The sequence below is a fragment of the Tachypleus tridentatus genome, chromosome 2 (assembly GCF_004210375.1).
Source record: "Tachypleus tridentatus isolate NWPU-2018 chromosome 2, ASM421037v1, whole genome shotgun sequence".
Taxonomy (NCBI): Eukaryota; Metazoa; Arthropoda; class Merostomata; order Xiphosura; family Limulidae; genus Tachypleus; species Tachypleus tridentatus.
Genome location: NC_134826.1, coordinates 46133052 through 46159183, shown reverse-complemented (window position 1 = coordinate 46159183; position 26132 = coordinate 46133052). Strand labels below are relative to the sequence as shown.

General features: G+C 36.7%; 1 protein-coding gene across 2 annotated transcripts; it reads left to right on the top strand.

The window, feature by feature from the left end:
- Positions 1-557: 557 nt before the first annotated feature.
- LOC143242642 (uncharacterized) lies at positions 558-25603 on the top strand. 2 transcript variants are annotated; one of them, XM_076486126.1, is made up of 8 exons: positions 558-746; positions 5578-5695; positions 6465-6617; positions 7423-8495; positions 13777-13972; positions 15505-15768; positions 17701-17888; positions 20160-25603. In XM_076486126.1, the coding sequence occupies exons 1-8, from the start codon at positions 704-706 to the stop codon at positions 20354-20356; spliced, it is 2232 nt and encodes a 743-aa protein (XP_076342241.1). In that variant the 5' UTR covers positions 558-703; the 3' UTR covers positions 20357-25603. The 2 variants fall into 2 exon arrangements, with proteins under 2 accessions (XP_076342241.1, XP_076342234.1); XM_076486119.1 differs by having other exon boundaries at positions 7423-8777.
- The last annotated feature ends 529 nt before the right edge of the window (positions 25604-26132 follow it).

The following is a 26132-nucleotide window of genomic DNA, read 5'->3' as shown; positions in this document are numbered from 1 at the left end:
GTTGCGCAATAGGATATCTGCACTGTGTCCACGCCAGGGATCGAACCCTGAGTTCTAGCGCTATCAGTGAAAGATCAGTTCGTGTCACATAGAAGTAACTTTTGTTTATATTTGAGAAGATAGGTAATGTTTGCTCTGTGTTCGACAATAACACCTACTTCATATTGAAATTATAGTTATTTTTCTCAATGGAATATTCGTGATCAAGTACATGACGTCAGTATTTGGTATTTGATAACGTATCTGGATCTTAATCGCTTGTAGCTTATATTCGTTTTTTTTATTTTTCCAGGAATGCCCGTATTTATAGCATGCCATCAGATCAGAATCTCCCACCAGATTCTACACCCTTTAATTGTCATCATCAATTGAACAATGTACATGTCAACACTGAGTGTCAAGTGAACGATTTCCGTGGCGACAAAGATTGCCAAGTAAATGGTTTCCATGACAACACGTGCGACATAATGATGGCGTCTTTGAAATCTAATGGTACAAGTCGAGTTCCCACTCCAGACAGCGCATGTGAACAAGATTGGACACCAACAAGTATAATACATCCCCCAGCGGGGCAGTATTCCCAAGGGATATCAGCAACAGATGATACTACAAGTGACACTTCAGACAGTACAAATACTAGTGACCAGAATAATAACACATTGAACACCAGCTCTCTTTCTTCTGGGAAAACCAGATACATAACATGGAACAAGGTGGTGAGAAACGAGGACCTAACGGAAACGCAGGTGACAAAACAAAATAAGTGTTAGTTATGAATTGGTGAGGGAGTAATTAATTAAATATCAAAAACTGATAAGAAATACACTCATAATTATTTAAATATCAAAAACGGATAAGAAATACACTCATAATTAATTAAATATCAAAAACGGATAAAAATATACTCATAATTAATTAAATATCAAAAACTGATAAGAAATATATTCATAATCAATTAAATATCAAAAACTGACAAGAAATATACTCATGATATAATTCGATAAATTACCATGTGTGTTAGATTTAAAGCAAAGCCACATTGGGCTATCTGCTGTGTTCACCTTAAGGAATCGAATCCCGGATTTTAGTGTTGCAGGTCTATAGATTTATCATAGTCCCGTTCCCCCTGGAAGGACTGAAATTAACTATTTTTGTCGAATTATCCGTTCTTTAGTTCAGCCAAATAAAAAAGTAATACTTGTATCAGGCAGTAGTCATCTGGTTGGTTTAAATACATTAATTTACGTATAAGACTCAGGGGAAGACAGCTAGTTATCACCACTCACTGCCAACTCTTGGGCTAATCTTTAAACAACGAATAGTGGGATTGACTGTAACAGTATTATAACTTCCTCATCCTTTCTGGGTCCGGCATGGGACGTTATACTGTGACAGTCAATCCCACTCTTCGTTGGTAAAAGATTAACCCAAGAACGTAGATATAAAGTAAACGCTGTTGGTTTACACTGATGTTTCCAACCTTTCTCAATCGACAACGTTTCTTTTATATGTGCCCGGCATGGCCAGATAATTAAGGCACACAAAACAAACCCTTTTTGCATATGGAAGCTCTTCGTGTAACGTTCTCAAGCAATAATTTTAAACCTTCTATAATTTATGACAACTAAACCTTTATCAAAACACATGACTATGTTCGGTTTGGTTTTAATTTCGCGCAAAGTTACACAAGGACTGTATGCACTAGCCGTCCCTAATTTAGCAGTGTAAGACTAGAGGGCAGGCAGCTAGTCATCGCCACCCACCACCAACTCTTGGGCAACTCTTTTACCAACGAAAAGTAAGGTTGAATTTTGAATTATAACGCCCCGACGACTGAAAGGGCGAACATGTTTGGTGGGACGGGGATTCGAACCCACGCCCCTCAGATTACGAGACGAGTGCTTTAACCACCAAGCCATGCCGGGCTGCGTGAGTACGTCTTTTAGTGTTATTACTCGCTAAATGTCATGTACCTTTATGCATATTTCTTATCACCTGTTGCTCGAACTAGTACAGCTGGAAGTACACTGATGGCCAAAATCTTAAGGCCAATGAACATAATGAAAAAATATGCATTTTGCGTTGTAAGACTCAACCATTTATTTGAGTAGAGATTCGAAAGATAAAAATAAAGAAAGGTAAAATAAAAAAAAAACATATTTAGCATTTAATAGGAAAATGTGACTACAATGAAATTAGCTTAAATACTAGCTGGTCAAAAGTTTAAGACCATACTGAAACAAAGTATTAATCGGTAAACACGTAACGAAATTTAGTCATTTGTGTTCAAGCATTAACGTTGTCAACACCTCCCACTGACATCTCCTGTTTCACGTTGGGTAAAAATATGGCAAAGACTAAAAAGTTGACAGAGTTTGAACGTGGCAGAATTGTCGAGCTGCAAAAGCAAGGTATCTCTCAACGTGCCATCACTGGTGAGATTGGGCGTAGTAAAACTGTTGTTGCAAGTTTATTGAAATACTCTGAGGGATACCTGAGGGGTCCAGATGGCTTCCAATTACTGGCATGATAAGGATATCCCACCTAAGACATTTTCTGCACGACACAATGGAGGAGGTTCCATCATGATCTGGGGTGCTTTCTCCTTCCATGGTTATACAGGGACGTCAAACAACACCTGACTACATTGGCATGTTGGAGAGAACATCCTTATTGACTGAAGGCCCTCGCTTGTGTGCAAATGACTGGATCTTTCAGCTGGACAATGCTGCAATCCACAATGCCCGCAGAACAAAGGACTTTTTCATGGCGAATAACGTGATTCTTTTGGACCATCCATCGTGTTTGCCCGAACTAAACCCCACTGAAAATGTTTGGGGTGGATGGCAAGGGAAGTCCATAGATATGGACGTCAATTCCAAACAATGTATGATCTTCGTGAAGCCACCTCCACCACTTGGAATAGCATTCCAGCCAGCCTTCTGCAAATGCTTATATCGACCATGCCAAAACGAATTTTTGCAGTTATTCGCAATGACGGCCGTGCAACTCACTGTTGAGACCTCTTGTTGGGCATTTCCTACCCTGTTTAGGACTTCTTTTTGGCACGATCTTAAACTTTTGACCAGCTAGTATTTAAGCTAATTTCATAGTGGTCACATTTTCCCCATTAAATGCTAAATATGGTTTTATTTTTATTTTACCTTTCCTTATTTTCATCTTTCGAATCTCTACCCAAATAAGTGGTTGAGTCTAACAACGCAAAATGCATATTTTTCTTTATGTTCATTGGCTTTAAGATTCTGGCCAGCAGTGTATTTCTAAGACATTTATACTCGTATATATTAATATTAATTGTTATCCACTTAGGCACGAAAATGCATCTTTATATCCTTGAAAAATAAAAATTCTCTGCCTTACAAACCATCATTAAATTAACTGCAAATATGTTGTTCCAAATAGCTAGCGTGACGGATTTTTTTTGTTCACATTTAATATATATTTGTCCATTGCTTGTTTTATAATGTTAAGCTTTACGTGTTTCGTACTATTAACAATATCAAAATAATTATTTATGATGTTACTTGGAATAAAAAGAAAAAAAATAGGAATAGCCTAATATTATTTAATTCCTTCTGAAAATATTCGTGCGTGTTAGCACGATGTATGGATATTTCAGCCATACATACAGAATCTAGCTATTAAAACTATAAACCCTTAAGTGTTTTCTTATGATAACACTTTGCTTTCTCAATTAATGGTATGGTAACAATATTACTGACAATGATTTACTGCTGTTTTGGAAAGCGTTAGAATTTTTTAAATAATTCAGAAACTTAAAATTCTCTGATATACTTGGTCGTAGCCCACGAGTTTGTATATATGTTTATTATAACAATATATAAATTCAGAAGCAGTATTTGGAAAGCTTACTTCTGGCAGCACGGATATTTCTTTGGTATGGCCAGGTGGTTAGGATACTCGATTTGTCATCTAAGGGTTGCGGGTTCGAATCCCAGTCACACCGAACGTGCTCGCCCTTTCAGCCGTGGGTACATTATAATGTTATGGTCAATCCCACTATCGTTGGTAAAAGAGTAGTTTAAGAGTTAGCGGTGGGTGGTGATGACTAACTGCTTTCCCTCTAGTCTTACACCGCAAAATAAAGACAGCTAGCACAAAGAGCCCTCATGCGAGGAATTCTAAAAACAAACAAACGCTGACCATAGTACGTAGCTTCCATTATACATTGCTATTTAAATTAATCTATGAGCTTTATTTCTCAGAAGAGATTGGTTTAACTGTGGTGTGTGATTTACTTGGTTTTGATTTTGTGATTTTGAGGTTTAGACAGAGTGTGGATGATAGTTATTTTCATCATAATGAAATGGTTTTTTTATTCAATTGTAATGTAGTTAAATATGGTGGGTTATCGGTTGTGTTATAAGGTTTATTACTGTGTGTGTTTTTCTTATAGCAAAGCCACATTGGGCTATCTGCTGAGTCCATCGAAGGTTATCGAATCCCTGATTTCAGCATTGCAAATCCATAGACTTAGCGCTGTACCAGCGGGATGCCTTTTCTGAATCCACCGAGGGGAATCAAACCCCTGGTTTTAGCGTTGTAAATCCGTAGACCTACTGCTGTACTTGCGGGGGTGTTTGTTATTGTATAGTTTTCTTTCTGACACAAAACATTATGATAAAAATCTAAAATAATTGCATTTCAGTTGTTATAGGTGTACAACAAAGGCGTTTTACTCTGTTTTTAATTGTCGCACTTTGTATAGAAAAAACATTTGTTTTCGATTATATTTTATCAACTATTTTTGCCATTTAAAACTATTTATATAATTACGTTTTGGTGATTTTGATCACGCATTAAAATGTTCTTCGGTATGTACGTTTATGGCACTTAGCATTAAATGATTTTGTTTGTTGTTTAGAGAAAATTTTCACAATAGTCTATACGTGTTTGTCCCACAGCGGGTATCGAAATCCGATTTTTAGGATTGACGTTTAAATCTGTTGACAAGTGAATTATAATCGTTTTGAAATCTGATTGTTATTAATCCAAGTAGGTTAATTATCTTTAAGGTCTTAAGATGACAAGTTCGCCATCTTGAAAAAGCGTACATGATTTAATAATTGTTATTAATCCATAATTTAATATAGATGCGATTTGAGATTAACGTTTAAGGATAAATGACAAGTTTAATGTGCCATCTTGAAAAGGCGTACAGATTTACAAGTAAATTAATTAATTAACTATGCAAGTTGGGATCTTTAATGCCAACAAGATGACAAGTAAATTAATTATAACTATGCTTCCTCATCTTAAAAAAGGCGTCCACGATTTAATAATAATCGATTTAACAATGGATTGTTAACCTATAAGTTAATCTACATGTGATTTGGGATTCAAGTTTAAAGTCAACAAGATGGTTAGTAAACTATCTTTCAGTTAAATACTGTTTTAAATTTACTTTTGCTGTAAAGTTTCGCTGTGGATTGTTTTTATGTTTAGAATCGCTTTATGTTAAAATTGTAAAGAGAACAATCCTAAACTACTCGTACTGGCTTATATGATGGATTTAATATTTCGGAATCATTGCAGGAGTTCATCTACAAGACAGTGATGGCGATTCCGGAATCGTGGCTGTTAGCAGGAGAATTGGGTCCGTGTGCTCTAACGAAACGGACTCTAGTCAAGACAACATCCGGAAAAAATCCAGGTAATAACCCACTCACACACACGCAATGCATAAAGTCCCTATTCATCAGTTTTCTGTTGTCTCATAATTTGACCCGGCATCGCCAGGTTGTTAGGGTGCTCAACTCGTAATCTGGGATCATGGGTTCGAATCCCCGTCACACCAAACATGCTTGTCCTTTCAGTTGTGGGGCGTCATAATGTGATGTTAAAAGCTATACGAGGGTTATCTGCGCTAGTTTTTCTAATTTAGTTGTGTACGATTAGAGGGAAGGCAGCTAGTCGTTACCACCCACCGTCAACTGTTGCGTTATTCTTTTACCAACGAATATTAGAAGAGACCGTTAAATTATAACGCCACCACGGCTGAAAGGGCGAGCATTATTGGTGTGACAGGGATTGCAACCCGTGACACTCAGATTACTAGTCGAACGCCCTAACAACCTGGCCTCCACTGATGGACACATGATCAGTCAATTTTTGTATATCAGTGATGAAGTGCACTACAAATGCGTATTAATAAATAAGCACACATGTGTATATGTATACAAATTATTATTATTAGTTTTATACATAAAGATTAAAATCATACCTATTTTTATTTGAGACACTTTAGTCTCAAACCAGGATTTATCTATTTATTTTGAAAGAGAAATTTGTATAAATTACTGTTCACGTAAGCATTAAAACAAACACCAATGAGAGGTGTTTAGTGTGCTGTATCTGATTCTTTCTATACATTTCTTTTTTTTAAGTATTTAAAACACAGTTAACCATTCTTTTTGTTTTAGGGACATTTCTGCCAACGATTCTCTGGAATTACCAAATAAATATTCGCTGAAACCAACGCTAAAATCCTCTTCGGTTTCAAATCTACACTCCTGTAACGAGCCAATGAAAGATGACCGTAACACCATGCTAGAACGCGGACCTGTTATAAATAGGTATTGCTCTAAATAAATATGCTTTAATTAAAAGCAACTAACTGTACACATACTGTTTGGTAGCGTGAAAGCTATATCGTTTTAGTGACGATAGGTTAGTGCTTCAACATGTGGTAAATAGAAAAGCGGCTGTTTGGTGTGTGAAAGTAAAAGGTTCGATCCCGGAACGAGAGTATGTAGCGGAGAGCGTTACCACTGTTTGTAGGCGTTTATTTCTCGTTGTTCTTTATTAGAATGTTTGGTTCGCGGAAGTTATTTGCTTTTCCCTTTTACTTAGAAGTGTTCTTAACGCCATTGTCGTCACCCTCATATATTATGTAGTAACTCCTCAGTTTATTCTCTCATGCGGTATCAAGTGAAGATTCATGGGATTATATTTTGTTTTTATATTTTTAAATTTCGCCCATAGCTACTATCGAGGCTAACTATTCTAGTCGTCCCTAATTTAACAGTTATAGACTAGAGGAAAGACAACTAGTCAACATCAACTACTGCCAACTCTTAGGATACTCTGTTACCAACGGATAGTGTGATTGGCCATTACATTATAACGCCCTTATAATTAAAAGGGGTGAGCATATCCGGTGAGGGAAATTCGAACCCAATTCGTGCAGATCGAGAGTCGAACTCCCTAATTACCTGGCCGTGCTAGGCTCATCATGGGGCTATAAAAATCTAGTGTTACTTTTTAAACTGAAGTACAATAGTGAATTTATATAGTCTTTCTATATTTGAATAAAATACACTTTGTATTCAGAGAATCTCTTGGCAGTAAGTAAGAATTACCTTTTTTTTTTCGTTACAGATCCACGCCTCTAGCTGTACATTCTTCATTCTTTAAAAATCTATCTTCACCCCGGGTCCGATTTGATGAAGATCTTCAACTCACTGAACAAAATATTCGCCGATCATGTCGAAAGCTTTTCTCTTCCCTGTATGTCCAGAATACTGCAGCTTCAAGGTCTGGACACATAGGATGTTCTTATTCATCCAGCGGAACATCTGATGCTGTCCTTTCAAATTTGTCCGAAACAAGAAATCCAGTTGGGATTGCAAGAACTGGTAAATCTTTCTACACCGGAAAGAGTCAGGAGTATTTGTCCAACCTTCCCCAAGAAGCTGATAGCTCAAATATTTCTGGAATGAAGTCTGGCAGTCAGACCTTGCCGTCCAAAACGTTCAGGACATCATGGAGTTATGGTGTTGTTACCACAAAACACCCTGCTTACAAAACTAGGTATCGTCTCGGACAACAACTCAGTGTCCCTTTAGATCTAAGTTCTATATCCCATCACTACGGCAGTAACGCGAACAGATTGTCTTCAGGAAAAGAGAAAAATGGCATAGAAAAGAACATTAGTCGATCTAATAGTGATATTTATGCAGGAGTATCACCAACGATATACCAAACAACAAAGGACATTCAACAACATTCTTGCAGCTCCACGAACCTTCAGACCAATGTTTCGGAATCTAGTCACGTTTACAACATGCCGTCATGCACAAACTTAGACGAAAGACAGCAGCTTTCCAAAGCCTCCTTATTTAAAAGCAAAAGCTGTACAACTCTGCCAAGTGAAACCAATTTACGAGCCGTGGAGATTCCTTCTTTGGATCCCCACCTTTATCTCGACCAAGAAAATAACGAGTTTTTGGGTTTAGGTTCACCTCATCAGCTTGTCTCCAAAGTAAAAAACCAGAATTGCAAAAAGGTGCGTCGTGACAGAGATTCTAACTGTGTGCTCTACAGCGACGACATGATCAAAGTGTATGCTCGGTTAGCTTCTGTGGTCCCAGAAGGAACCAAAGTACAAGAGGAAACGACGCTTTCACATTCCATATCAACAGAAGATAACTTACAACACTCGTTCAAGTCAGGTAATTCTCAAACGTCAAAGTATGCACACTGCACGCAAGTGTTGAGGGATTCTGAGTACCATCAAACATTTGATACTGACAATCAGATAAGGGAAACGTTATATCCTGGTAACAGTAATACCTCTAACTTTTTCGCCCATAATTCATCACTGTCAACTGCAACACATTCTCTACTTAATTATAAATCAGAGGAACACGTGGTGGCTGCAGAAGACAAGACAGGGACAGGAGTAGAAGCAAAGGACCAAGAAGTTCACACTGTTTCTTCATTGAATAACCAAGGTAGTCATCGTGTGGCTTGCCAGTAAATTGGTTGAAAACGATGCATTTTACCTTGCTATGTGCCGTAGTATATATGTAGATACATACTTATATTTTAGTATGCATCCATATATATATATATATATATTTAGGTTCATAAGCAATAACGCCTGTGAAAAACTAAAACGTGTTAGTCTTAATAACTGTATAACCAATGTTGTACCTTAAGTAACTAACGTACTAAAACTAAGTTTATGTTAGCGCAAACCTACACAGTGGGCTATCTGCGTTATGTCCATCCTATGAATTTAACCCAAAAGTTGAAATAGTTATTCATTGGATTAACTAGACTCACGTATTACATAGACACTGTAATCTGCTTTCAACAGTTTTAGATTCTCAGTAATATCTCGCACTTCAACGATTTTTTTTTTTTAATATTACTATTTGACTTTCTGAACTTGTGCGAAAAATTATACTAAATGTATTTCTGTGTGAACTTTCGTGAACATCTGAAACTTAGCTGTTCGCGTAAAGCTACATGAGGGCCATCTGCGCTAGCCGTCCGTATTTTAAGAGTGTTAGACTAGAGGGAAGGCAGCTAACCGTCACCATCCACCGCTAACTCTTGAACTACTCTTTTACCAACAAATAGTGGGATTGACCGCACATATAACGCCTCCACGGTTGAAAGGACAAATATATTTGGTGTGACAGGGATTCGAAATCACGACCCTCAGATTACCAGTCGAACACCCTAACCACCTGGTCAGACTGGCCAAAACTTAGCTGTATAATAGTGCGTGCACGTGCCAACCCTGGCCACAATACTCCTTTTTTCTCTCTATCTCTCTCTCAAGCTAAAGTAAAAACGATCAAAACCTATTAAAACAGTCGCCACTACGTTAATGTATTCTGAACCGCACACCTTTCCATACGCTTTTCACTTTCAGCGTATATAAAAAAAAAGACTGCTACAGGGTTGATTGTGGTGTAATTATTTTTATTATTATTCAATCAGTTCAAATTTGACCGATAATAAGGTACAAGTTAATTAATCTATCTTGATATAAAGGATTTGGATGTTAGCGTGCCATATCAAATGAGTTCATCTGTATTGTCCGTATACTTGAGTCACGTGAACTGTTTAATATTCTTTATCGCTAATTAAAATTCAGAAACATCAATAATGTAGCCAATTTATTCATTTTAATTTTCCGATCACAAGAAGTTACCTGCTTGGAGTAAAACTAAAAAATCAAAGTGATAATGAATATAGCTGGTCATAATTACGCTTTTCTTCCTTTCTTTTATATAAGGGTTAGAATGGATTGTGCCATCAGTCGACGACATTCATAAATATTTTACTGCTGGGACATTAAATTTGACGATTGCAAAAAGACACACGGTATAAAATAAATAAAATACGCAAATACACTTGGCTGATCAGTTTCGCGCGTGTTTTTTCCTTATTACTAAGATGAATTGGGCGTGGCCAAATGGTCAGGGTTCCGAACTGGGAATCCGAATGCGTATGGTTCGCAGTCTGTCGTTGTAAAACGCACCTCGCACTTTGGAGCCATGAGTGCGTTGTAAGTATGACTGTCAAATCCTATTATTAGATTAAGAGTATCCGAAAAGTTTGCAGTGGATTATGTCGACTAGCTACCTTGCATATATGGTCTATCAGTTCAGTAGTTGGGACGGATAGTCCTTGAAAATGCCTGGCATGACCAGGTGGTTAGGACACACGACTCATAATCTTAGGGTTGCATCAAACACGATCGCCCTTTCAACCGTGGGGGCGTTATAATGTCACGGTCGATCCCACTAATCGTTGGTAAAAGAGTAGCTCAAGAGTTGGCGGTGGGTGGTGATGACTAGCTCCCTTCCTTCTAGTATTACACTGCGAAATGAGGCAGCTTTGCGCGAAATTCAAAACAAACCAAATCAAACGAATGAGTCCACCCGACCACATAATTCTACTGTCAGTAGCTCACACGAAATGATTCATTCAGCTATAGCTACCTTCAGTTATTTTGTTACGACTTAAAAAGCAACTTCATCACCATTAAAATTGGTCGCCTTTAAGCTTATAAAATCAAACTTTGTACGAAAAATTCCTGGATTTCTTTTAGTCCGGTTATACACTTTCTGAATTTATTATATTTACGTCTCGCTACGATAGAAAACCCCCTTACATCATTACAAGTAACACAGTTCGTTGTTTTGTTTCTTAAAGGTCCGACTTAACTAAGTAGGCCTAGCACGTTCTGGTGCTTGGGGCATTGGGTTCGCAATTTGCAGATCGCAAGTTCGAATCCAGTCACCAAACGTACTCGACCTTTCGGCCGTTATAAAGTGATTGCCAATTCTTTTTTGTTGTTGTAAATTTGCCTGTTGTTCAGGGGAAAGCCATATTGCACTACCATCTGCTGTGACCATCGGCAGAAATCGAATCTCGAATTTTAGCACCGTAAGTCTGTAGACTTGCTGTTTTCCTACAAAGAAAATTGTTGGTAAAAAGAGTAGCCAAGGAATTGACGGTCAGTGGTATGAGCTGTCTTCTCTCTTGTCGAGAAATGAAAAAGTTACCCTATAATGCCAGCGCTTTCGTAAGATGGACCTTTCTTTATTTCTAAGTCAGAGACAGCTAGCGCAGATAGCTATTGAGTAGCCCGGTAAGACTAGGTGATAAGGGCGCTCGATTCATAATCTGAGGGTCGAAAGTTCGATTTCCCGTCAAACCAAACATATTCGCTCTTTCAGCTGTGTGGGCATTATAATATAACTGTCCATCCCATTGTTCATTGGTATCAGAGTAGCCCAACAGATGGCGGTGGGTGGTGATGACAAGCTGCCTTCCCTCTAGTCTCACACTGCTAAATTAGGGACGGGTAGTGCAGATAGCCGTCGTGTAGCTTTGCGCGAAATTCAAAACAAACTTAACAAAATCTGTCGAAATACAACTACTGAACAAAGAAAGAGTACAATAACAAGGTTATTCACTTCTTAAAGTAATATTTCTCGATCTGATGAACTCTACAGTTACAGGTCTAGACATCGTAAAAGCAATTTTTGTCCCTCTTCCTAAGATTGAGATCAGACTGATGGTTTATTTGAATGTCTCGTAAACTTGATATCTAGACAAGTTTACTGATTTGCTGTCAATATAAATGAGATTTAGGAGGTTTTATTGCTGCAGAAAATGATTCTTAAACGTTTATTTTATTTATGCACGTGTAACACTGTTATCTAATGGATATTGATAATGTATAAGCGTTTTGTTTACTGTAATTGTCCGTATCTGTAGAAAAAGGAGCCGTTTTTTTTTGTTTGAAGCCTTGACATCTCACGTATCTTCTACTTCAAATGTATTGAGCATGCGTCAAAAGTATCATGGCATTACCTTTACCACACATACACACGAAACAGAAAGCAATAACAAACCATTTATGAAGTTGTGAAGTTCACGACGGACAAACAAACCTGGTATTGCGAATAAAAGGCTTCGTTTTAAGTTAATACTTTTATCATTAGGCCAAATATTCAGCATTATTTCCGACTAATCGGTTTATTTACTGACGAGAGTTTAGTAGCTAATGATAATAATAGAAGGGATTGTTGTATGAAATATGTTACTAATTATTTGGAACTACAGAAGAATCGCGAAATGTGGTGTTGTCCGAAAGGCCTCGTTAGTACAGGATGTAGAATATATATAGAGTGGTTGATATTATTATAATTCTTTTGTTACTTTTACTCAGCGGTTATCACCATTTGTCTAAATATTGCTGTCAATGGTTAATTTTTTAAAGGCTATATATAAATGTTAATTTGCCAAATTAAAAAAAAGCTATCAGTAATTTTGTTTTTAAAAAGTCAATAGATAGCGATTTTTATTATATCGTTATTACACGTGATCGTTTGTAACTTTTTACAATGGAAACTTCAACACTGTGAAGCTTAAAATATTGTTCCGGACTAACAACTGTTACAGCAATTTTATTACTTCAGTGATGCAACTATTATTCGGTAGAGTGAAATTACAAATATATAATGTAATAATGTATGCATTTGAATGTATACAATATCTCCCCTCCAGCCATAAGTCAGGCCCGGCATGGCCAGGTGGTTAAGGCACTCGACCCGTAATGTGAGGGTCGAGGGTTCGAATCCCTGTCACACCAAACATGCTCGCACTTTCAGCCGTAGGGGCGTTAAAATGTTACGGTCAATCCCACTATTCGTTGGTAAAAGAGTAGCCCAAGAGTTGACGGTGGGTGGTGATGACTAGCTGCCTTCCCTCTAGTCTTATACTGCTAAATTAGGGACGGCTAGCGCAGATAGCCCTAGAGTAGCTTTGCGCGAAATTCAAATCAAACCAAAACTACCAGTGATAAACTTATGTACTTTACAATGTTTTTGAGCTGGGTGTGTGGGTGTTTTTCTTATAGCAAAGCCATATCTCGCTATCTGCTGAGTCCACAAAGGAGAATTAAACCCCTGATTTTAGCGTTGTAAATCCGTTTTGGTGAACAAAGCGCAGATAGTCGCTTGTGAATTTTTGTGTTGAAACAATTAAATGATAAAATAATTGAGGTTTATTATTTTACAATTACAATACAATTAATCAATAACTAAATGAAAATAGCAAGTTTGTAAATGTATACTTTACCCCGACAAACCAAGAAAAAACAAAAAAAAACAATTCATAAAATCGATGAAAATGTGTGGAAAAATATTGGAAAATACAAAGAAAAAATATTTACGTTTATATTCGATTTTCGTGAAGAATTAAATCAGGGAAACGATTCTTATTTATAATAATAATTCCAATTATGAACCTGATTATGTATTATTCTGATTAAACCAAAAAATTGAAATAATTTTTCAATGTTTACTTACAATTTTAAATCTCTTTGTATTTTTGCATACGATGGAATATTTCGTCAAGATATTAGCTGACGTCTTCTTAGAAGCTACTAATGGAGACAACCTTATTATTTTTCCTTTTTAGGTTTAATACCAGTCAAAGCCAAGCAGGTGGGAATGACCGAACATGCTCTTATTGGAAACAGAAAATCTTATCGTTCGCAAGAGATCTCATGTATTCCAAGGGTAATTAGTAACCCCTGTATCACAAGTTGTGAAGGTAACGCCCTTTGCCATGAACAGGAACCACCAGTTCCACCAAAGATGCTCATACACAGAAGGTACGTATTCGTGAATTGGACCCTGAATCTTAGCTTTCGTTGTGGTTATAGCGCTCGTCTCGTAATCTGAAGGCCCCCTTTACATCAGACATACTTCTTTTTTCAGCTGTTTGGGCGTCATAATGTGACAGTCGGTCCCCTTAATAATTGTTGAAAGAGTAACATATGAGTTGACCAGATGCTTTCTTTTTCTGCAATAACTGCTAAATTAGGGACGGCTAATGTAGCTTTGCACGAAATTTAAAACAAACCAAACATATATTAAGAGGTTAAGAAGACTGACAAGTATCGACTAAAATTATATTTAAAACAATTAAAACGTTTTCATATATTTTCTAAATCAAACAGAAAAGAAACAGTTTGATAAAAATGTATGTATAGTGCGTTTTGTTGTCTTTCACTTATCGTTGTGAACCTATATTTTATAGGCTTTGGAGAATATGTTGCGTTCATATTTATTATTTTAAATTATTAAGTAGACAAAATGTTATATGGTAACTCAGTGATAAGTATTTAATCGAATGATAGATCGTGTTTCCTAATTACTTGGGCCCGGCATGGCCAAGCGTGTTAAGGCGTGCGACTCGTAATCTGAGGGTCGCGGGTTCGCATCCCAGTAGCGCCAAACATGCTCGCCCTTTCAGCCGTGGGGGCGTTATAATGTGACGGTCAATCCCACTATTCGTTGGTAAAAGAGTAGCCCAAGAGTTGGCGGTGGGTGGTGATGACTAGCTGCCTTCCCTCTAGTCTTACACTGCTAAATTAGGGACGGCTAGCACAGATAGCCCTCGAGTAGCTTTGTGCGAAATTCCAAACAACAATACTTATAAAATTATTTTATTTCTCAACTTGCACTTTTGTCGCCAGGTTAACACTAGCTAAACGCCACCTGCCATATCAACTTTGTCTTCAACATCCAGTACTGCCGATTTTCGCTTAAAATTTCGGTTAGGCCCTTAAATCATGTACTTCTAAATAATGGAGACAAATTCGACAACATATACTTCATTTAATTCTGAAGGAACCACAATATCTTAATTAATTTATATTCCGTCATACAAATATCCGAGCTCGTTTAATATCATTGACGAACCACGTGTATCGTTTTTCTCTTCACATTTTTAAAAAAATCACTTCTTGCTCCAAGTAGCGTTCCCAAGGGGTGTGGATATTATAATAACTTGTGAGTGGAAATAATAAAAAATATGTCAACCACAGTACAGTTGCTATACTCAGTGCCGTTGAGGCCTTTCGTGGAATACCAGGTCGACTGTCAGATCAAGTTGTGGTTGAGATGGTATATTTTCAATTTTCTTGAACTATTACAATTTCAGTGTGAACTAGTTTAAGTTGATGATATGTAATATTTATTAATTTTATCTTTGTCATTAGACATCAAAACTAGGGTAAGGATTCATCAATATAATATTGCTTACTTAAATATATTTTTCTCCTCTCATAAGATTCGCTTTTGAGTAAATGCACTACAACAAATACATTATACTCGTATGTATCTGTTTTTTGTATTCCAGTGACTTTTCCCTATACAAAGGATCGTCTCCATCAAAAAAGTCACTCAGGGAGCGCGTCCAGGGCTTCACAAGGTCTGCCACGAACGCACTCCAAAAGGCATTCAGCATGGAGCGTGTTTACAGGCCTGACAAGGAGGAAAGACTCGAAAAGGCACGGAGGTCGCGACGATCACACTCTTTTATGAAAAGTCTGAGGATTCGCATGAGCACGAGAGGAGGCAAAGGCAAGACTCACTGCCAGAGTGACACCTTGTGTCACGACTCGTAAGTTCTGGGTTTTTATGATTTGGGTAGGATTCTGATTTCTGAAGATAGGAAACCAGTCCCAAAGAAACATAATTCTCTAATAGATGGCCGTAGTCACTAATCATACCATCACAAACCAGAATGATTCAGTGTTTTTTAAGATTCTATAGTTTACGTGATTAGAGTTAAGCCTACTTTACCATCTGTATGTTAGACATTGCCGCAGGAAGAAATTTTGGAGTGTTCAGGCCATTGCCACGTTGCTTTTAAGTTGGTCTGGGAAAATGCCCCACAGGAAAATTTTGAAAATTTAATGTTATGAAATTGAATCTTGAGCTATTATAACTTCAAATACTGCCTACAACATACAATATAATGTACTGAGTTAAGAGAAGCAAGTTTTAATACATAAGTTGTATTTAAACATGTTGTAAAAAAAGTGGTCAGGCTCTTGTCTGACAGGCCTTACTTTTTCTTACTGCCGTATAATAAACATAAATTTCTAACTACACACACACACACACACATATGTGTATAATTATATTTCAAAGCGTACAGTTAAGACTAAGCTTATATACTGAAACCTTCGGGGTAAAAGTCTACACAGAGAATGCTGCCTGCCTTTTATATATTTTTCTTCTACTAGTGGAAGTTGCTTAAATGATGTTTCACCTGGAGAATTCACGATTGTTTGTTAGTGACTAGGTTACTCCGCAAAAGGGGTTTTTATACAATAATCATTGTTATCCATAAAATGGCTGCACTATTATCATCGTGGTTTGTTTTAAAAATCAATTATCTAAAGGAAGGTTTCTAATAAGACCAGTTGTCTAGACTCTAAAGCGAGATTAACTTGAACTTTCAACGTACGTTTAGTACGTGTTTTTTCGCAAATTCCCATACATTCAAAGATAAGTCTTTCACTCACTAAAGCTTGACGGTTCGTAAGTTTCTAAATCCTCCTGAATAGTCTCTCAGTAGATTGATATAGATATTTTCAACCTGATGCTCTTTCTATGTTCATAGCCCTTAATCTACGTAATTTCACACAATTGACTAACTATTCGGCAGCACGTGCTGTCTTGTTTGTTTATTTGTTTTTGGAATTTCGCATAAAGCTACTCGAGGGCTATCTGTGTTAGCCGTCCCTAATTTAGCAGTGTAAGACTAGAGGGAAAGCAGCTAGTCATCACCACCCACCGCCAACTCTTGGGCTACTCTTTTACCAACGAATAGTGGGATTGATCGTCACATTATAACGTCCCCACGGCTGGGAAGGCGAGCATGTTTAGCGCAACGCGGGCGCGAACCCGCGACCCTCGGATTACGAGTCGCACGCCTTACGCGCTCGGCCATGCCAGGCCTCACGTACTGTTATAAGAACCTTTATCCAGCTTCTGGAACAGAATAACAGTATTTACTGTCCCTCTTATAACACAGGCACAGCTGAAAATATGGACTGTGTTTAGCTGCATTGCAACTCGAACTTTGGAAATTCCGACCCGCAATCCTGTGCATTAACTATTGCCCACTATTTAGTAGAAGACACTAAACATGAAATAAGTTTGTTTTTTATAGTTTAATATTGTTAAAGATCTTTTTCAAACAAGTGTTTTTCAAGTACTAAGAGAAAATGCAACAGCTTTTATAATTTATCATAACTTTCAGGTAATTGGTGACTTTGAATTTAATGCTCTGAGTGTTAATTTCAAAGTAAAATTTAAATATTATGAAGTATGTATGTATATATATAGAAATATATATATCATTTACTTTCGCGGAACTTATTTTAACAACAACCATGCTGTGCTGTTTATGTTTGTTACTATTACCTTCGTGGCATGATATTAAATCGGAGGTTTTAACTTTTTATAATACATGCTGAATATAAAAACGAAATTAAAGTCCCAACTTTAATGACAGTTTTTTGTTTTTTTTTCATACGTGAAGTATTAAACCACACTTCAGTCCTCACGAGTCTGAGGATACAAGCGGGAATACCCCGCCTCTTTTTGATCACGTGTGGGGTCAGCTGGTCCAGCTTCATGAGGATGGCTCACAAGTAGTGGAGCTCAGGAAGCCTCCCAAAAAACCGTTTGGATTTTTCTTAGCTCGGGGCAGGATCAGAAACTGTAAAGGTAAGGAGCTTCTCGTTTATATGAAAAGGATCACCTGTCAGTCGGTCAGTAGACATCAAAATGAAGTTATAGAAGGGACGCTTAACGTTACAACTTGACTTTTGAGAATCACGAGACAAATTATGCATTCTGAAATTACGAACATAAAAAGCAAGAAATAAAAATATTTATTACTCTTCATTTTGGTTTTGCTTAGTTTTGAAAGAGAACAATGTTAGGGACCTTGCGCGAGTACGCCGAGTTTATTCATGGACTTCGTGTGTGCAAATCTAACCAAAGATGAAAGGACTGTGCGTTTGATTTATTCTTTTCAGGGTAATTCATTATATAGAAAAGAAAATTATCCTGACCACTCTGGCATAAATCTGTAAACAATAAGTCAAATATTAAGTCAAAAACATAATAATAGCATATCTTGGCTGATGATGGCACAATACTGTGGGGTTCGAAACAATATTATTATTAAAAATTAGGGCTTGTGTAAAAAATTGTTGTTACTGTATTTTTAATTAATTATTCTGTTTAGCAGATTTATCAAACATTAAGGAAAAGGTACTTTAAAAGTGTTTAATCTCTTATCAACCATCCATTTGTTTAATTTAGATTTTAGGGGAAAGTAAAGAAAGAAAAAATTGCCTACAGAGTTAGTAAGTAAGTGACATTGAAATCATTGACACATGTTTTGCATCGTAACTGAAATAATGAGATTTAGCCTTAACGTTTTCCAACTTCCCTTATTTTTTATTTTATAAAGTAAAAAAAAGAAAGTTTGAACAGTAAAGTTAGTGTAATGGCTGTGGTGGGCACAGCGAAGATAGCTCATTGCGAAGCTTAAACACGCACGCACACACACATGCACATAAAAAACTGTCCCCTCCGGTATGTACGTGGACTCACACTGCTAGAAATTGGGTTTCGATACTCGTGGTGGGCATTGCACAGATAGCCCATTATGTAGCTTTGTGCTTCATTCCAAAAAACATGTCCCTCACTGGTACAGCGGTAAGTTCACGGAGTTATAAATAAAGCTAATATCAGGGGTTCGATTCCCTCGGTGGACACAGCAGGTAGTCCGTTGTAGCTTTTATTATAAGAAAACACATACACAAACACCCTCAAACATAAAAAGTTTTAAAACGAACTATCGTAACAGGCTGATAGACTGGTGTGTTAGAATAATGTTCACGTAAAACAACGTGAAGGCTTACCCACGCATAGCCATTCCTGATAAACTAGATGGAAGGTAGCTGGTGAATAACACCCACCGCCAGCTCTTGGGTCGCCCTTGTCTTATCGAATAAGGTGATTTACTGTAATTCGTAAAGCGTACCCACAACCTCAAACAGTGGAGTAGAGTTTTATGGTAGTATGGTACGAGCTATAAATCCCTGGGTTCACCGTCCATCCTCGCTAATTCAAGACCACACCCCACGCACTTAACAAGCAAACACATGAGACTACTTATATAATGTGGACCTCCACCAGTAGCTAATACCTTAAAAAATCAATAAAAACAAGTCGGTAATTCTAGAGATAAGTCAGAGAATAAGGATGTCAAATTGAACATGATCGGTAAGGGCTCGTTTGCTTTAAAGCGTGTTTTACTACTGATAGTTGGCCCGGCGGTTAGGACACTCGACTCGCAATGTTAGGGTCGTGAGTTTGAATCCCTGTCACACCAAACATGCTAGCTCTTTCAACCGGGGGGGGGGGTGTTACAAGTTACGGTCAATCCCGCAATTCGTTAGTGAAAGAGTTGACTGGGTGATGATGACTAGCCGCCTTCCCTCTAGTCTTACACTGCTGAATTAGGGGCAGCTAGCGCAGATAGCCCTCGTGTAGCTTTACTCGTAATTTATCAAACAAACAACTAAGTTATAAAACAAAATTTCATAAGAAATAAGATAATTACGTAGTGCGGCTTTTTTTTTTTTTTTCAGGACTTGAAAAATCCTAAAAGAAACAACAAATCCAATGAGACATGCAGAACAATAAGTTACAACAATCTAGGTGTGATTACGTAATTACAATTGACATTCTTATACACAAACAAAATGCTGGAAGAACTTATTTTTAGATCGCGTTAACCAGTTAAAGTCTTTATTTTTTCCAAGCTATTTCGAGTACTTGTATAACCTTACTAACATTGTGAAACAAAAAAGGTATGTGTATTATTGGATGAATTTTAGATGGGTAAATAGAATACACTAACAACGATGAATTACTCCAAGTATCTCGAAATTCATGTTTATATTGATTTGATTATTTCAGGGGTCTTCGTGTCCCGGATGAGAGATCACGAAGCAATGAATTTGCTCTCTGGGTTGATTGACATAGGAGATGAAATTTTGGAGATAGATGATGTTAATGTTAAAGAGAAGGACATCATTGAAGTAAACAGTTTAATGGCCAAAAAGAACAACATATTCCTAACCATCTTGCCATATTCCAGTCGGAAGGACGTTTGAAAATGTACCTGAAAAGTACGACGACCATCATTGTCTCGCCATCTATCGGTCATTATTTATACATTTGAAACTGAGTCTTTTAATGACATTACCCACGTGTTTATATATACGACGTATTAAGGACTGACGAAATAAAACAACGAGAGTACGATAAAATTTATTGTATTATATGTATTTTACAAAACTATGTGTTGAACTTTGTTGGTGAAGACATGGAATCACACGTGCAGAATTCCAGGTAGAATTACTGTATAAGAATCAATCCAGAAGAATATATAATCTATATCTGAAGTTCTTCTAAATCAGGAAATGTTTCCGCGCCTGCGACTTCTTTGTGTAAACACAGTAACTGCCTTCAAGTAACTGGTTCAGACGACTCTAGAACACGTTAATACCATTAAATTATTTCATGTCTGACACTATCTGATACCATTATGTGCCAAATTCTATTCTCTTGTCGTCTTAAATCCTATATTTGTTCTTCCTCATATTACAAAGAATAGTACGAAAATGAAGTATTTTATCGACTTGGCAAATCTACCTGAAAGGAACAAAGTAAAGATTATACGCGTCGTTAGAATTGTCATATGTATATATCATTCTCTTAGAGCCCCGAATATTTAAGTTTGTTCACGTCAAACGCAGGCGCATTACAGGCCAAAAGTGTAGGCTGTCTTCACAGCACGTAGCTGATAGTATTTTTAATAGAAACTTGCGTAAAAAAAACAACACAAAGATTATTGTTGTTGTTTTGAATTAAGCACAAAGCTATACAATGGGCTATCGGTGCTCTGCCCACACGGGTATCGAAACCCGGTTTTTAGCGTTGTAAGTTCGCAGACATACCGCTGAGCCACTGAGGGGCAAAACACAAGGAATGGCCTGTTTATAAGAAAGAAATTTTCCTCATGTGTAAATATAATTGTTACCCTGAAAAAGTAAGTTACAGATAATACTGTTTAGAAAATCTTTTTACTGAAACTTTTAGCCAAAACGATAAATATTAGTTCGTCAAAGGAAGTTTTTTTATCCGATTTAATTTTAATGTGTGTTGTTTTTGAAACAAAATTATTCGCTCTGCAGTGTCTAACATTGTGTAATAGCTGAAAAAAAAAGGTAATAGGTGGATGTTGTTACACTGTCCATTGTAATGCGAGCAAATGTTTGGTGTATTATACAAATATACGCATAGTTTATAAAATGACTTTCCTTTTGAGGTTTATCGTAATTACTACCATGAGAAATTGACTAAGACGTGTCAAGACATGCCATTATGATCATATCATATGCATGGTTTTAGTTTGTTTTGAAGTTGGCGCAAAGCTATACGAGGGCTATCTGCGCTAGCCGTTACTAAATTTAGCAGTGTAAGGCTAGAGGGAAAGACAACTAGTCAACACCACTCCCCGCTAACTTTTGGGCTACTATTTTACGAACGAATAGAGGGATTGGGCGTCACATTATAGTGCCCCCACTGCTGAAGGGGCTGGCGTGTTTGAGATTCGAACCCGTGACTCTTGGATTAGGAGTCAAGTGTCTTAACCGCCTGGCCATGCTGGGCCCTATCTTTATATGAATTTAAGGAATTTCTTTGGAATGGTTTGATATTTTCCTTTTATTTTACTACGCTGAGAAAGTGAAACGTCACTACACAGGATTGTATCTAGTTGCCTTCGAGAAACTGAAGTTTTTCAGATGGTTTGAAAATTACTTGGATTCTCATGTTGCAGGAAAAAAAAAAAGATTACAATTTGTCTGTTTGTAAACTGCGTTAAAAACTTGTGTCATTATTAGAAATGCTTGTCTACTTTTTGTCTGAAATATTATCCGTACTTTATATTGCCTTTTACACTTTCAATAAAGTATCAACAATCATTGGTGGTTTCCACTAGTACCAGGAATTTTTTAAATTTTAAGGTAATTTTTCCATTTTTAAAGTTGTCCATGTTGCCTTGTCCGGTCATGATCTATCTAACGAAATTGCACATTGACAAGAAACCTGTAGCGTATTTTTCATTTCAAAAGACCTTCTCTTAAGGCTGCTTTTCATTTCTAAAGCACTCAACTCTCCTTGCATGCTTTCCATAATTCATATAATGTACAGAAATTCATAGGTGTCTTTTCCAGCGTCTTGGCCGGTATACTTTTGAAATGAATATCATTAATACCCGTTTCATTTTAAAGGTACTGGAGATATGACTGAAAGCTTTCTCTTGAGGAAGCCATACCTATTGCTATAGTTTTTAGAACGGATATTCAATTGAAGTACATGGATAGCTTTTGCCACTGACTTTTGTGCTTCTGGATCCTCATCCGTTATCTGACACCACACTCTGCTTCTCACGGTCGAAGTACGACTTTTTTCAGGTCTATTTCTGGATAGTCCTGATTTCCCAAGTTGATCCACATTCCTTTGTTTTTCAGTGATCTTACATACAAGGAAAATTCAAAATTCCATATCTGAATACCCGAATAATTTTAACGGAAGCAATACTGATTACCGGCATAACTTTTTGTACCACTATATAAATGATAAATATAATACTATATTAAACGTTTTACTATTTACTTTGTTGTTGCTGAGTAAATATGAAAGCTCTGAATGAACACCTAGATTAAACATTAATAACAATAAAAGCTCTTAAGACCAAGCGTTAATTAGAAAACTCTGAAAAGTGGCAACGTGTGTGTTTTTCTTATAGCAAAGCCACATGGGGCTATCTGCTCAGCCCACCGAGGGGAATCGAACCCCTGATTTTAGTGTTGTAAATCCAGAGACATACCGCTGTACTAGCGGGGGCAAAAAAAAGTGGCACCAAAAATTAGGTGATTATTCTTAAGTTTCAAGTATTTAAATACTCAAAAAATCTTAGTTTCAACTTGTGTTTTTTCTTTTAAAGAAGACGTTTATTTAGTGATATGTGAGGGATTCAATCATTTGTTCTGTTTTGAAAAAAAGTTTCAGTCAATGCTTGATAACGAAAAACCCACTTGAAATAAAAATATATTTCAGAACGGCTGGTATGTGTAATAATAATTTTATTGATAAGGAGAGAACAACGTTTCGACTTTCTTAGCTCATCTTAACCTGAAGATGACCTAGGAAGGTCAAAACGTTGTTCTCTCCTTATCAATAAAAGTGTTAATACCCATACCAGCCGTTCTGAGACACGCTTCAGTTTATGATTCTGTACTGCTGTCATTGGTACATATAATAGGTACTTTATCAAACGTTTAATGTTATTTTAAATCACGAGAACTGAAACACTGGATAAGATATCTATTGGTTAATATACTCTAAATTCACTGAATAAATGTAAAATGGTAAATTTTGGAAAAAAGAGAAAAGCTTACAGTTTAAAATATATAGATCTGTTTTTAACGTCATTTTAAAATACATTTCGCTTATAAAAATAATTTCTTTCAATTACCATAACGCAGAACATTGGAAAACAGATTATGTCACTTGTTTATACAAAAGATCTAATTCCTGGGGCCCATTTGTAATTAATCATATTAAAATGTGATTTTCTTTGCATGTACATGTATATCTGTATAAAAGGTTTAGTCGAAAGTATGAATACAAACATCCATGTTGCCACAAAATTTTTTCTTTAGAATTACCTGTTTTTAGTCATTATAACTTTATTAGATAGAATGAATCTATTTTAGAACATAACAATGTGAAAAATTGGTGTTAAATAGATCCTTCTCCAACCTTAAGTTCAAAACGACATCTATCAGGTACTTATAGTACCATCTCCCAAGGTTGCTTTAGGTTATTTGTCTTTTCTTTAGCGTCATTACCTTTCAACTGATGCCATAAAAATTTAATTAGATTAGTACTTGGATCTGAGTTGGGCTGGACACTTCATAAATATTATATTACCTGCCTCTCTCTTTGGTTCATTCTTTAAATATTTCTTCTTAACCAACAGGATAGTTTGTATGGGGGGTCATTATCCTGCTGAAATTAAAATTCAGCACCAGTTAAATTTAACCCATTGGGTGTTGCCCTGTGAGCTACAACGTTATGATGCTGCTCTTTCTTCGTAATACTTTCAATTTTGACAATATTTAACACTTTTTGCCATATCATTTCATGTTTCACTGTATTAGTTGCACATTCTAGTTTGGATAAACCATTCACAATCACATCTCTACATCCAGAGTTTCTTCGTTTTCTCAAAACATTGTCTCACTCGATTTTCAGTCCTCCTTAGAGTTTCTTCGTTTTCTCACAACACAGTCTTATTCGATTTTTAACCCCCCAAAGTTTCTTCGTTTTCTTACAACATTGTCTCATTCGATTTTCAATCCCCCCCCCAAAGTTTCTTTGTTTTCTCACAACACTGTCTCATTCGATTTTTAATCCCCCCATTCCCCGTGTTTGACCATGCTAATTTGTAAAGTATTTGACTTATCGGTTTCAACCATTTCATGTAAACCACTTTCTTCCATCCACTTATCCTAACCGCATACTACATACCTTGTATTCTTAGATTTAGTTCTAAATCCATACCTACCCACCTTTATAGTTTTACTAAATTTATAACTTCATTCATACTATGTATTCCCGGATTTATTTCTAATTCCATACATATATTGTATCCCTATATTTATTACTGAACATATTTTGAAGCGATTTTACGTTGAAAGATATTCGGATTACTACCCAGTCCGGGTGTTGTTGTTTTTTCCTTTTCTAGACGACTATTCATATTATTAGGTTCAAATTTTCAGTTGCACCAAAACGCTCTAATTGCCTTCCAGCTCTTCCTATAAAACTGTAACAATTTATACAAATTAAAGGAAAGAATTGATGACTCGAAACAAAGTGTGAACAATAGGTGTACCATCGTGGAAACATATATCAATGGACCAACTCCATTCGATCTGTATTTAATGGTGTCTGGTAGATGGCGTTTAGTTATGTTGTGCTACTGTTTTTGAAATGAATAATGGCTTTTTTATGTAATTATAACAAATAAGTGAATATATATATATGTATATAGACAGCACTAGAGAGATGATTAGTGTTTTATTGAGAGTAGTTCTTATTCTCTGAGGTTTTAGTACCAATGAACCTGGATTTATATCGTGTGCTTATATGTACATGTGTACACGATGTACTTTTTTAATGGCAAATAAAATTTATGTAGTTTTAAATAAGTTTACACATTTTGGATAACGCGAACCACTGATGTTATAATTTTAAGATATTCTTTGAATAAAAGGTTGTATAAATTTGTCGGTTTTTGTGCTATCGATGCTAGACATTTAGCTCACACATATTATAGTTGGATCATGATGGCGTTTCTTGGAATAAAAACTTACATTAATATTATAAATCTATTATAATAATATGCAGCTTTTGTCTGTCTTGACAATGCGCGCGCACTCCATTTCAACGTAGGTAAGTTAATTTGTCTCTTTACTGATTGACCGTGCTGATTGTTTTTGAATTTCACACAAAGCTTTTCGATGGCTATCTGTGCTAGCCGTCCCTAATTTAGCAGTGTAAGACTAGATGGAAGGCAGGTAGTCATCACCACCCACCTGCCGCCAACTCTTGGGTTACTCTTTTACCAACGAATAGTGGGATTCACCGTCACATATAACGCCCCCACGGCTGGGAGGGCGAGCATGTTTGGCGCGACGCGGGCGCGAACCCGCGACCCTCGGATTACGAGTCGAATGCCTTAACCACCTGGCCATGGCGGGCTACACGTTCTCCGAGCATGTTTGGTGTGATGGGGATTCGAACTCGGATTAT